We start from the raw sequence: 13,072 nt of genomic DNA on the forward strand, positions 1-13,072 counted from the left end.
CTGAGGTCTTGGCTGACTTCTTTTGATTTTCCCTTGATGTCAAGCAAAGAGGCACTGAGTTTGAAGGTAGGGCTTGAAATACATCCACAGGTACACCTCCAATTGACTCAAATGATGTCAATTAGCCTATCAGAAGCTTCTAAAGCCATGACATAATTTTCGGGAATTTTCCAAGCTGTTTAAAGGCACAACTTGGTGTATGTAAACTTCTGACCCACTGGAATTGTCATACAGTGAATTATAAATTAAATAATCTGTCTGGAAACAACTTTTGGAAAAATTACTTTTGTCATGCACAAAGTAGATGCCCTAACCGACTTGCCAAAACTATAGTTTGTTAACAAGAAATTTGTGGAGTGGTTGAAAAACGAGTTAATGACTCCAACCTAAGTGTATGTAAACGTCCGACTTCAACTATATATATATAATATGTGTATATGTGTGCGTGTGTGTATATATATAATATATATATACACACACACACTTAGAAAAGGTTCTATACATTTTCTTTCACTTTGAACATACCAGTAGGAAAAAATTCAAATAATTGAATCCCTTTTTAGATTGAATTTTAAGGCAGCAAAATGTGAAAACTGTGCAAGGGGTGTGTAGACTTTCGCTAGGCACTATGTATTTGGGGTTTGATGGGGCTGCTTCAGGTGAGAGCAAAGGACTGACTGAGCCTGGTAAACCGAGTATGGTATAGAGAAGGCCCAGCCATTTTAATTTTAACCCAGCTCCTCACACCACCTGGGATACTAATCACTATAACAAATGTTATAGTATGCTGTACGAGCAGAAAGTTACACAGGTAGAGAGGCTACAGTCCGTACAGTCCATTGTCACTTGACTATCAGTATAACGTAGAGAAATGACTGAGACTTGAGTGAGCTGCACAGTCTGTAGTTAAAAATAATTGGAGTACAATGAACGATGCTAATAATAAATAATTTATTAATGGGATAGAAATGTAAATTATTCAATAAATTATATTATTTTGTAAGTGCTTCACAACAAGAACAAGGAAAACATTTGTACTTGGACAGCTCCCACTTAGAGCAAATCTAAATGTACAGAATAAACACAAACAGGCTATGTAACTTATTGGAGTACAAAACTGTCCAACGCCTGTAAAATAACTGTAGGGAAAAAACATTCTGGGCAGGTCATTCACATCTTAACCGGATATGAAAATAATAAAGGAATTAACAGGAAGTACAGTATTATTGATGAACATGTTGTCATCTAATCATCAAGAGAGTGCTTTTGATTATCTCTGCTCTTTTCTGCTACGTTGTCATCCACAGACACACAACACAAAAACATGACTAGGTTTGGACAGGGAACATCATTATTGTGCGTGACTCAGGGAAGAATACACAAGATGCACACGTCCAACTCAAACTTTTCTGCAATCTCCCATGGACATGGATGGATGACTTACATGAACATTTGAGTTAGACACAAACATCTCAAGTTAGGATTCAGCCCTTGAATTCTAGGATTTCAAGAGTTTTGGCAAAGCTAATAAACTGCATTTACGAATAAGCCCATGTGCAGACTTCAAATCTAAATGGAAAAGTATGTAGTGTAGAATGGAGGGTGAAGTGTATCTATTTTGTAGTGTTTTTCACGTGTATATCCCTGTTAGAGGATGGCGTGCAACTCTGAATTAGTCCTCCTGCTTCTTGAGGAAGAACTGCAGTGCCGAGTCCCACTGGTCTCTAGGAAAGCGGTTGGATAGCTCACAGTAATCCAGCAGCTGAGACACTTTGTCTGCATGGTGACAAAGCAAAGGAATAAAAGATAATTATAATGTGTCTGAAGGAGAAGCTTCAGGATTCTTCACTAATGTTAAAGAATTTGATCAATTGATTAAAATAGTCCCAATGAAATCATGTATGTATTTTAAATATTTCAATTGCAAAATTGTAAAGTATTACTTTATGGTCAACTTTCTTAATAAATATACGTGGACTATACTCATGCACAACTACGCTAACATTTTTTATCTACCTGCTTGTTGCGTTCTGTTGTCTGGATGGTTCTCGCTTGAGGCACAGTCCTGGAGGAAATAAAATAGGAACGTGTCAGTGATCCACAGCATTAAGACAGGAGTACAGGTGGAGGCCAGACACCATTCTCCACCAGCTGTGAATAAATGGAAGAGTGTGTGGTTAATCTTATCCACCAAAAGATAACTCATCAGGCTTGAAACTAACCAAACTCAGATACTAACAGATAACTTGAACTTAAAAAACAAGCTTTTCAATACATTTTGCAATGATGTCATTGATCTTGCTTTGTAGTATACCCCTCTGGTAAACACACACATTATTGAAGCATGTAAAGATGTCACAATGTACTCAAAATGTTTTAATCGGAACCATATCCGTAATACTATTAGCATTGCAAAAGCACTAGTTTTAGCTTAATCTCAGGTTAATTGTAAAATAAATAATGACATAAGGCAGGAGACACTATATATCACCCTCTATAGTGCGAGCTAATCTTAGTGTAAATAATAGTATTAGCTGGGCGGTGAGAGGGGAGGAGACAGCTTGTTTACCGGAGGCTAAACCCCTGGCAGGTAAATCCACTGAGGAAGCCATCCATCTGTGTTGGTGATAAACATTCACCGGAAGGCGACAGACATGAAAACAGAAAGACTGACTAAAGAACTGTGGGTCTGTTATTTATTTGAAAAGCGTTGCCAAAACATGTGTACGCGTCTGTGTTACCTGTATGAAGGTGGCCAGCAGCACACAGCTCATCTCCTGTTGCAGGATGACCTTGTTCTGGGGATTGTTGTAGCAGGCTGAGATGAGTGAGGGGAAGAGCACTTTGATGAGGCGCGGGTGGCTGAAGTACTGGAAGGGCAGCTGACACAGTTTCTGCAGCACACTGGGCTGGCGGCCAGACTGCACTATCACCTGGAACACACACACAGAGTAGGGCCAGTCAACCAGTCAGTCAGCGGCAGTGCCAACCGTAAACCACCCTGCACACACCTCCCACCCGTAAATCTGCTACTAAAGCATCACACAAACACCCATTAGGAGGACAACTGGAGGGCACAGCCTCCCACCACACAATTACGGGCTAAAAAACGCAATGGGATGTTGTTGTTCTTCCTTTGAACCGCAAGTACAGTGCCTTCAGAAACTATTCATACACCTTGACTTATTCCAAATTGTGTTACAGCCGGAATTCAATTTATTTATTTTCTTCTCAACCATCTACACACAATAATGACAAAGGGAAAACATGTTTGTAAAATGTTTGCACATTTATTGAAAATTAAACACATAAATCTAATTTACATAAGTATTCACACCCGAGTCAAAACTTTGTAGAAACAACTGGATTGTGCAACATTTGCCCATTATTCTTTTCAAAAATTTAAAGCTCTGTCAAATGGTTGTTGATCATTGCTAGATAACCATTTTCAGGTCTTGCCATAGATTTTCAAGTAGATTTAAGTCAAAACTGTAACTCGGCCACTCAGGAACATACAGTGTCTTCTTGGTAAGCAACTCCGTGTTTAGATTTGGCCTTGTGTTTTAGGTTATTGTCCTGCTGAAAGGTGAATTCATCTCCCAGTGTTTGGTGGAAAGCAGCCTGAACCAGGTTTTCCTCTAGGATTTTTCTTGTGCTTAGCTCCATTCCGTTTATTTTTTATCCTGAAAACCTCCCCAGTCCTTAACGATTACAATCATACCCATAACATGATGCAGCCACCACTATGCTTGAAAATATGGAGTGGTACTCAGTAATGTGTTATATTGGATTTGCCCCAAACACAACAATTTGTATTCAGGACAAAAAGTTAATTGTTTCGCTACATTTTTGAACCATTACTTTAGTGCCTTGTTGCAAACAGGATACATGTTTTGAAATATTTATATCTGTACGCGCTTCCTTCTTTTCACTCTGTCAATTAGGTTAGTATTTTGGAGTAACTACAATGTGGTTGATCAATCCTCAGTTTTTTCCTATCACAGCCATTAAACTCAAACTGTTTTAAAGCCACCATTGGCCTCATGGTGAAATCCCTGAGCGATTTCCTTCCTCTCCAGCAACTGAGTTAGGAAGGACGCCTGTATATTTGTAGTGACTGGGTGTATTGATACACCATCCAAAGTGTAATTAACTTCACCATGCTCAAAGGGATATTCAATGTCTACTTTTTATTTTTACCCATCTGCCAATAGGTGCACTTCTTTGCAAGGCATTGGAAAACCTCCCTGGTCTTTGTGGTTGAATCTATTTTTGAAATTCACTGCTCGACTGGACCTTGCAGATAATTCTATGTGTGGGGTACAGAGATGAGGTAGTCATTCAAAAATCATGTTAAACACTATTGCTTATTAGGCTTGCCTAACTTATTAAGGCTTGCCATAACAAAAGGGGTTGAATACTTATTCACTCAAGACATTAAAGCTTTTAATTAATTAGTAAAAATGTATAAAAACATAATTCCAATGACATTAGGGTGTATTGTGTGTAGACCAGTGACAATAAATCTGTTTAATCAATTTTTAAATCAGGCTGTAACAACAAAATGTGGAAAAAGTGAATACTTTCTGAAGGCACTGTAATTGCTGAGCTGTTGTTAAATGAAGGCAATGAGAAATATTAAATGTGAAAAATCTTCTGAATGAGAAAGATCTTGACTTCATTATCAAAAGATACAGGCTTTTATGTTTTACCAGGTTATAGTTGTCTCCAATTGTGCGAGTGTCATTGGGATATTGAACAGCAGACTATATTCCTGTGTGTGTGCTCTGTGCAGTTGAGGTGGAAAGGGCATGCACAGTGCAGGGGTAGGGGGAAGGGTGAGCAGACCTCCACTGTAGCCTTGCCACCACCACTTTAAGAAATGAGCAATACCATTACTGGAGTTCTCACCTGGCTGACATCCTGCTCCCCTTTACCAGAGCCCGTCAATCACACTATTACATCCGGACCACCAATATTAAAACCAAATCCCTCCCAGCCTAGTTTGATTAGAGGGGGACTGGTCCAAAGGAATTGGTCCTGGCCTAATGCTCAGGGCATCTTCCCAGAGCCTGGGAAGGCAAACCGGGGGGTCACCAGAGTAAATCCTGGCTGGAAAAACACCCCACTGCTTTACAGGTACAGAGACCCGGGCTGGGGCTTAACTGAAATAGGAACCAGAAGGGCAGGGTGAGGTCTCTTGGCCACAGTGACATAAATTAAGAGGATTTACAAGATTCAGAGAATACACTAACAATACTCTTCCAATGCATTCTCTCTTTGATAATGCACTTTAAGGTTTAAGGGTAGGATAAACAAAACCATCATTCACTGCTTTTATCATTTCAAGCTGAAGCTCCTCAAAGCTGTGTTCTACAGCAGCGTTCAAACGGGCCACAGGAGATGCCTCTTCCTATTAACGTCTGTTTAAAGATTCTTTACTGACCAGCTGAAACAAACCACTGAAGAACCTTTTTAGGGGAGTTAATGCTCCCCTGGCACTCAACTAAAGCAAATTCTCAATGAGAGAGATTAATTCACAAACATGCAGGTTCACTAGGAGGATACTGAAACACCCTGTATTTTCACATTGTCATGTAATGTTCTCACCAAAGGAATGTCTCGAGCTCCACCATAGCTTGTCCACTGACCAGAGGAAGATCTGGTTGTTTTCAAAATGGAGCTGCTTATTTTCAGTATAGGAGCGAAAGTTGCAGGATTTATGTGCTAAGTTAACAAGATTCTAGATCACCGAATCAATCTTTACCGTTGCAACACTGCCCGAGGAGGAACTGGCAGAGAGAAAGGTCATACATTTGATTATGAGATCCCAGGTAAAGGAATCTTTCATCAGAAAATTGAAAAACACACAAACACTGCAGACTAACAATTTGTTGTTGCAGGGCCAGCTGCTGGACGTCATAATCCAGAGCCTTTATAGGTCTCAGAGATTCAGAAGCCAGTATCTGTGTTGGGGCCGATGCTCTAAGGAGACTCAACCCACAAATCATACAGCACTCTCATAATCCTTCTACTACACAGTGTTCCAACTTCCGCTACCTAAACACATTGTCCACCCTCAAGTGCACGCTGCAGGTAGACATAAAACAAAGCCAACTGGCAGCCACAGACCAGAGGTCACTTAGTCCTAGAGAAACCAAGTCTACAGCCAACTTTCCACGCCTCTCCAGGCGAAGAGCAATAGCAGTGCTCCAAACAGGGATAAGGCCTCCGCCCAGTCTCTCCCTGCCCACTGGAAGTATCTATTCAAACCCTGACATCATAAAAGGACCAGCAAGCGTCTGAAGCCATGAATCAGGCCTCAGTTTAACACAGACCTGTAAAGCTCAAGTGCCTGGTAGCTCTGGTGTGTCTTAACTACAGAGACCTGGCTTTTCAAACAGGCCTGCTCTTTTACGACACTCCATTACATAATCACCTTGCTGTACACCGACAACAAAGAGTGTGTAAAGTTAATGTTCCGAAACACAAACAAAACCTCAGGAATGCCCAAGTTGAAGCGGAAACCAAGCTGAACAGTTCAATGCTGTACAGATGTCAGTGTAGAATTGAGAACACGCATCACACTGGCAAAAAAAGGCCATGCAAAAACTAAGGTTAGTTTGCTAGATTTTACAACTTTTAAAGATCCAAAGCGATCATGTACTGTAATTCCAGAATAAACTACATCCAGCATATCTTTGATTTGCGACACTCTCCACACATAGGGAGACCATCGTGGATGAGTGGACAGTGGCAGAGTCTATTCTGCATGCTGTCTAGACAGGCCCAGACACCTAAACTAGAGGAACCAGGAAATGTCAGCCTTGGAACAGGGCCACAAATCTGAAGCTCTGGCGCACAACACAAACCAGACCTTCTCCCAAGCCTTCCTCTACACACTGAAGTTACCCTAGTGAAGGAACTGCCCTACTGATAAGAGAGGTGGGCAGATGACATCAGAGAATACTGAGAGAGTCTTTTCAGGAAGGGAAGTTAATGCTGAAAGGGCCTTTTAACAACTACCTACCTACCACCCACCCACAGCTGATGGAAGACGTGCACTGAATGCTACGTAAATCATCTACTGACAATCAGATGACATGGACAAGAAGAGAAGATCCCACCCTCGCTTTTAAGAGACAGGCCAAGAGTATCCATCTCCTCTAAACCACAAAAAACATGGTATTTGCCAAATAACCTGTAATTATTCTAGATTCATCTGCCAACTGACATTGTTAACTTACTCTCGATCAGGGTTCCCCAACTGGTGGCCTGTGGGCAGAATTTGGCCCGTAGGTGATTTTCTCCCCCCCCCCCCCCCCCCCCCCCCCCCCCCCCCCCCCCCCCCCCCCCCCCCCCCCCTTATTTTTTTTGGACATAAAAGACTGTAGAAACACCAGCAAATTAATTCCAGTGATTCTAATTTTGGAAATATTTTACAAACTATTCTGATGCATAACAGAGAGGTATATGTGATTGTATACATATGTAAGTAAGGTTTGAAATTATTGTTTTAGTCAAATATCTTTGTTTGGGCTTCTTGCAGTCAATTTGCAGTCTACAAATTATTTGTAATTATGTTCCGGCCCTCTGATCACCCACTCAAGAACAACAGAAAATCAACAGAAACAACAGTTGACAATCTAGTTGATGATCCCTGCTCTAGATCTTAAAGCAGATTGGTTGTGAAAGTGCCAGGGCCAAAATCAAATGAATCATTATGCAAAAAGAACCTCTAAAAAGATCTGGAAGTTTATGGGGAAAATGTCCCCTTGAACTACACTGAAGTTAGTTAAACCTGGACTCACCCAAGATGCGTGTAAATCATCTACAAAGCTAACAATCAGGCCCTCTCCTGCCAGTCACCAGTCTGTGTGTTTACTCTGGTGTATAGTAAGAGACAGTGTGCACTGGGCTGGCTCCCATGGTCTGCATGAGCCACACTTCCCCCTGGAGGCATGGAGCATTTGGTTTCTTGGCAGTAATGGACTACTGAAGGGACGGTTTCAACATGTGTTTATCATGGATTACAGGCCCAGAGCTGAGAGTGGGGCTGGGGCCTGCAGGGCAGAGGAAACACCCTTGTACAGAATGGGAAGGACAGGGACTTGCCTGGCTGCAGATAACATTGATGTGTGGGATGTCAGTCTGGGAAGGGGCCTACCTCAGTTCACAAGCCGCAAATGTTCTATTTTACACTAGCCTTTATAATGAACTGAAATACTGCATCTGAGTAGTAGATGCATTGCAAGTGTCAGGATGAATTAGTGTAAATTTAAGTCGATTTAGTGACATTTTATTTACCTACTCAGAAATGTCCATAGTCTGGAAGCGGTCATGAAATGGGATACATTTGCATACCTTTGCATGAGTCTGCTTGTGCGTGCGTGTGTGGCCATTTTCCATGAATGAGAGAAAGTTTTTCTTAAGACCTCAAAGCCAGGTGTCTAGGTTAAGATGTCAACAGCTTACAGCTATCATTTACTGTTCCCACATTTCAAAGAAGCTCGAGATCACCACCATGAATGATTCACAAATGAATCACTGAAGGTTGGTAAGAAAAAGATGAGCTTACATATCCGCTCAAGAGCCAAGCAACATGGCAGTTAAAAACATTTCATTTAGTCCTCTTTTTAGTGTCTGTCTATGGGTTCTCCCAAAATACAATGAAAACATATGGCTACATGGCTCTGTGAGCTAAAACACACTTGAAGAGACACAAGGCTACATATGTCACTCTCCCAATGGCTTTATGTGTGACAGGCTGAGTTATTCATACCCTCGGAGGAGGGAGAATCTCTCTCTCTACAAAGTCCTTCTTCAAAGTTCTGCGTTTTATGAGCAGCATTATTTCTAGTGCACACATATAAACAAAGGCTGGTGTGCCTGTCCGCCGACAGTGAATCAGCAGTCTGTGTGACCGCACGGGTTGCGGGTCGGCCTGTTTTTGTGCTCTGCCAATGCTTACATTAGCCTGAGAAAAGCTAAAACTACGCCAAATATTTCCCTCTACTCCATCCATCCTGCTCTGCTCCGAGCCCACAACACATGGACACATTCCAGGAACAGTGCCACTGGCCAGGATCAGCTCTGTGGAGGTCACCAAGGATCACTTTTTATGTTTCCTCACATTTTCTCAACAGGGTTCTCCCACCTATCAAAATCTACAATAAACAATAAAAGGAATACTGCTAACAAGTCCTAAATGCTGATTTCACTCTTTGGGATGACTTTGGAGCAGATATAGAAAAAGGCATCATATGATCGTCCTACATTTTTTAGCAGCTTGTGCCCTGAATGGAAGTCACAGGTTAAAAACTCCATTAGGGCATTTCAAATTAGCAAAGTGCGCTGGTCATAAATTAATATGCAAAAGGATGCTACTCCCAGGTTAACTTTACTGTGCAAGTACAAAGCCCAATCATCTGTCACCCCCCTAATTCAATCGTCAGTCCTCATTCAATTATCCAATATAATATGCAAATACATCCAAAAATGGCATAAAAATGCTAATTACGTACATCAGAATAATTAAATTGGATAGGAGCAGTGGAGAGAGTTGAACTGCCATAAAGTGGAGGCAGATTCTTTAATTAGGACTAAAAGATCTTGGAAATTAGAATCTGTAATCTGCCTATAAATTGCTGCGTGGTTGACTGCGCCTGTGAAGACAAAGACCTTGTAGCAGAGGTTTGAGTCTCAAAGCTCGACTGCTGGCACTGAGGGTCAGGCTTCACAACTAATGCCCGGCCAGTGGCCTAGGGTGGTCTAGCGGTCAAGGTCGCTGCCTCCGGTCACATGTAGAGCTTATTAGCCAAAGTCACAAAATGGCACTTGATCCAGACAGATCTTTATTTTTGATATATTTGTTTCTATTTTATTTTTGAATGTATGCATTAATTATACAATCAATTGGACTTTTTTTTTTACCAATCTAACTCCAAAATAATTGATTTGAATGGTAAATCTCTAGTCTATTGATAAACTGGGTAAATCAAGATGTAACCTAGGCCTATTCACAAGACAGGTGAATGCATATTCAATAGGAGTGGAGAGTGTGCGTGCATTGAGTTATTGAGCTTGTTTTGGCTAATTTCATGGGGCCACAGATGAAAACCAATTTGAGACTTATTGTACTGATCAACAACCTGCTCCTGTTCAGTAGAGTGTGTATCCCTGCCTGTCACGCGGGAGACCGGGGTTCAATTCTCCGACGGGGAGTAAGGACTGCTTTATAAGGCATATCTAGGGTGTACAATGTAGCTAAGTCCACAAAGCGGAAAATACGCTTCACGCTTTCTGATATGATTTCCAGCCCGTGGAGTTTCAGCTTTAGGGCTCCTGAGTGGCGCAGCAGTCTAAGGCACTTCATCTCAGTGCTAGAGGCGTCACTACAGACACCGTGGTCCGATTCCAGGCTGTATCACAACCGGCCGTGATTGGGAGTCCCATAGGGTGGCGCACAATTGCCCAAGCATCGTCTGGGTTTGGCCGGTGTAGGCCGTCATTGTAAATAAGAATTTGTTCTTAACTGACTTGCCTAGTTAAATAAATGTTACATTTAAATTGAAAAAACATTTGAAGAAGCAATCTATTTATTTTTAAGTGTGCACTGTCTCTAAGACCCATGACATCATTCACACACACAATCAGTTCGAGGCTTGAGCAAAGATGCTATTGCCTGGGAGAGATGTGAGGCGGGGAAGAGGAAGTGAATTAATAATGTTTTTGGGGAAAATCAGCTTTGAAATCAGCAATATTTTGCGTTATGGTTTGCATATCATTACAAACAAGGTACTAGGGAAGTGAATTGATGTTAATGCTAGATTCTCATTCTCAGTGGGGCGGCAGGTACTCTAGTGGTTAGAGCGTTGGACTAGTAATGGAAAGGTTGCTAGATCGAATCCCCGAGCTGACAAGGTAAAAATCTGTCATTCTGCCCCTGAACAAGGCAGTTAATCCACTGTTCCTAGGCAGTCATTGTAAATAAGAATTTGTTCTTAACTGACTTGCCTAGTTAAATGAAGGTTAAATAAATTGCAAAATGTGTAGAATAGCATGAGTTTAGCTATAAAACTGCACATTTTTCTCTCTGACCCATGGCAATATGTGTAGAATTGCAGGAAATCAGCTTTAAAACAGCAACATTTTCTCTTAGCCTAATGGCAAAATGTGTAAAATAGCACGAGATTAGCTCTTAAACAAATGTGTCTCTATGCCCAATGGCAAAATGTGTAACATTTTAGGAAGTCCGCTGTACTATTATTTGTTTTAGGGGGGCAGGCTAGAGCTAGCAACATGTAAGTGGAACAGGCACGGTGCTCTGGTGCTATAAGGGGACATGGGCTGCGCTGATAGACTTTAGTAGATGACGTGAGACACATTTGACAGATGTACCGAAAAAAAAAATTCTCGTGCCGAAAAGTTTTTAATGTTCTAGTATCGAAAAATTACTGAAGTTTCGGTCTACCATGCAACACTAGTAACCTTAACGCCAGGCCAAGACCCACAAAGCCAAGCACATTACACTAGAGAAACCTGGCTGCTCCACTGGGACAGAACAATGGACCCCGTTACTCTGAGGGACAATAGACAGCCCAACAGCACAGAGGTGGCAACGCAGGAATCGTTAAAGAGGTGGCAACGCAGGAATCGTTAGAGAGGTGGCAGCGCAGGAATCGTTAAAGAGGTGGCAACGCAGGAATCGTTAGAGAGGTGGCAGCGCAGGAATCGTTTGAGAGGTGGCAACGCAGGAATCGTTAAAGAGGTGGCAACGCAGGAATCGTTTGAGAGGTGGCAACGCAGGAATCGTTAAAGAGGTGGCAACGCAGGAATCGTTAAAGAGGTGGCAACGCAGGAATCGTTAAAGAGGTGGCAACGCAGGAATCGTTAAAGAGGTGGCAACGCAGGAATCGTTAAAGAGGTGGCAACGCAGGAATCGTTAAAGAGGTGGCAACGCAGGAATCGTTAAAGAGGTGGCAACGCAGGAATCGTTTGAGAGGTGGCAACGCAGGAATCGTTAAAGAGGTGGCAACGCAGGAATCGTTAAAGAGGTGGCAACGCAGGAATCGTTAAAGAGGTGGCAACGCAGGAATCGTTAAAGAGGTGGCAACGCAGGAATCGTTAAAGAGGTGGCAACGCAGGAATCGTTAAAGAGGTGGCAACGCAGGAATCGTTAAAGAGGTGGCAACGCAGGAATCGTTTAAGAGGTGGCTCTTGTTTCTTTTTAATGAATCACAAAAAACAACACCCTCTCTTCATCTAATGATACGTTATCAGAAGCATATAAAGGAAACAGAAGTATCATCATATGGAAAGACGGTTGCTACAGGGCCACACTGACTTCATCTTGACAAACCAATTGTCATTCATCTCATATTTCTGAAACAGAACAGACATGTGAAATGAACACTTGTCCAAAAGCGATCCATGGTGAAAACTAAACAAATAGCATAAACACTAAAGCGGACAAACAAAGCTCATGAAAAGAAACACACTTGACTTTACTACATACAGTGAGCTCCAAAATGATTGGGATAGTGACACTTTTGTTTTGGCTCTGTACTCCAGCACTTTGGGATTTTAGGGGACTAAAAGTAATGCAGTGTCATTTTGGAGCAACTGACTGTAAATAATAGAATGTTTCTGAACACCTACATTATTATGAATGTTACCCTAATTACAGATAATCCTGAATGAATTGTAAAAAATTATGAGTGAGAAAGTTAGAGGCATAAATATCATATCCCCCAAAAATGCTAACCTCCCTGTTATTGTAATGGTGAGAGGTTAGCATGTCTTGGGTGTATGATTTTTGTGCATCTAATTTTCTCACTCATTATTCACAATTCATTCAGTATTATCTGTCATCATAGTAGTATCCATATTAACTTCTCTAGGGTAGGGGGCAGCATTTTCACGTTTGGATGAAAAGCATACCCAAATTCAACTGCCAGCTACTCATCCCCAGAAGATAAGATATGCATATTGTTAGTAGATTTGGATAGAAAACACTGACGTTTCTAAAACTGTTTGAATCATGTCTGCGAGTATAACAGAACTTATTTAG

General features: G+C 41.6%; 1 protein-coding gene across 3 annotated transcripts in view; it reads right to left on the reverse strand.

The window, feature by feature from the left end:
- Window positions 1-929: 929 nt before the first annotated feature.
- Window positions 930-13,072, reverse strand: part of LOC120066271 (S phase cyclin A-associated protein in the endoplasmic reticulum-like) — a 130,507-nt gene continuing 118,364 nt past the window's right edge. For 2 of the 3 annotated variants that reach the window (XM_039017542.1, XM_039017541.1), the window contains 3 exons: window positions 2,742-2,933; window positions 2,017-2,065; window positions 930-1,776 (listed from right to left, as the gene is read on the reverse strand). In XM_039017542.1, coding sequence (XP_038873470.1) covers window positions 1,673-1,776; window positions 2,017-2,065; window positions 2,742-2,933 — 345 coding nt within the window. In that variant the 3' untranslated portion in view covers window positions 930-1,672. Of the gene's footprint in view, window positions 1,777-2,016; window positions 2,152-2,741; window positions 2,934-13,072 lie in introns of those variants that run through there. The other variant, XM_039017543.1, reaches the window with a different exon arrangement.

This window comes from Salvelinus namaycush, chromosome 21 (assembly GCF_016432855.1).
Source record: "Salvelinus namaycush isolate Seneca chromosome 21, SaNama_1.0, whole genome shotgun sequence".
Taxonomy (NCBI): Eukaryota; Metazoa; Chordata; class Actinopteri; order Salmoniformes; family Salmonidae; genus Salvelinus; species Salvelinus namaycush.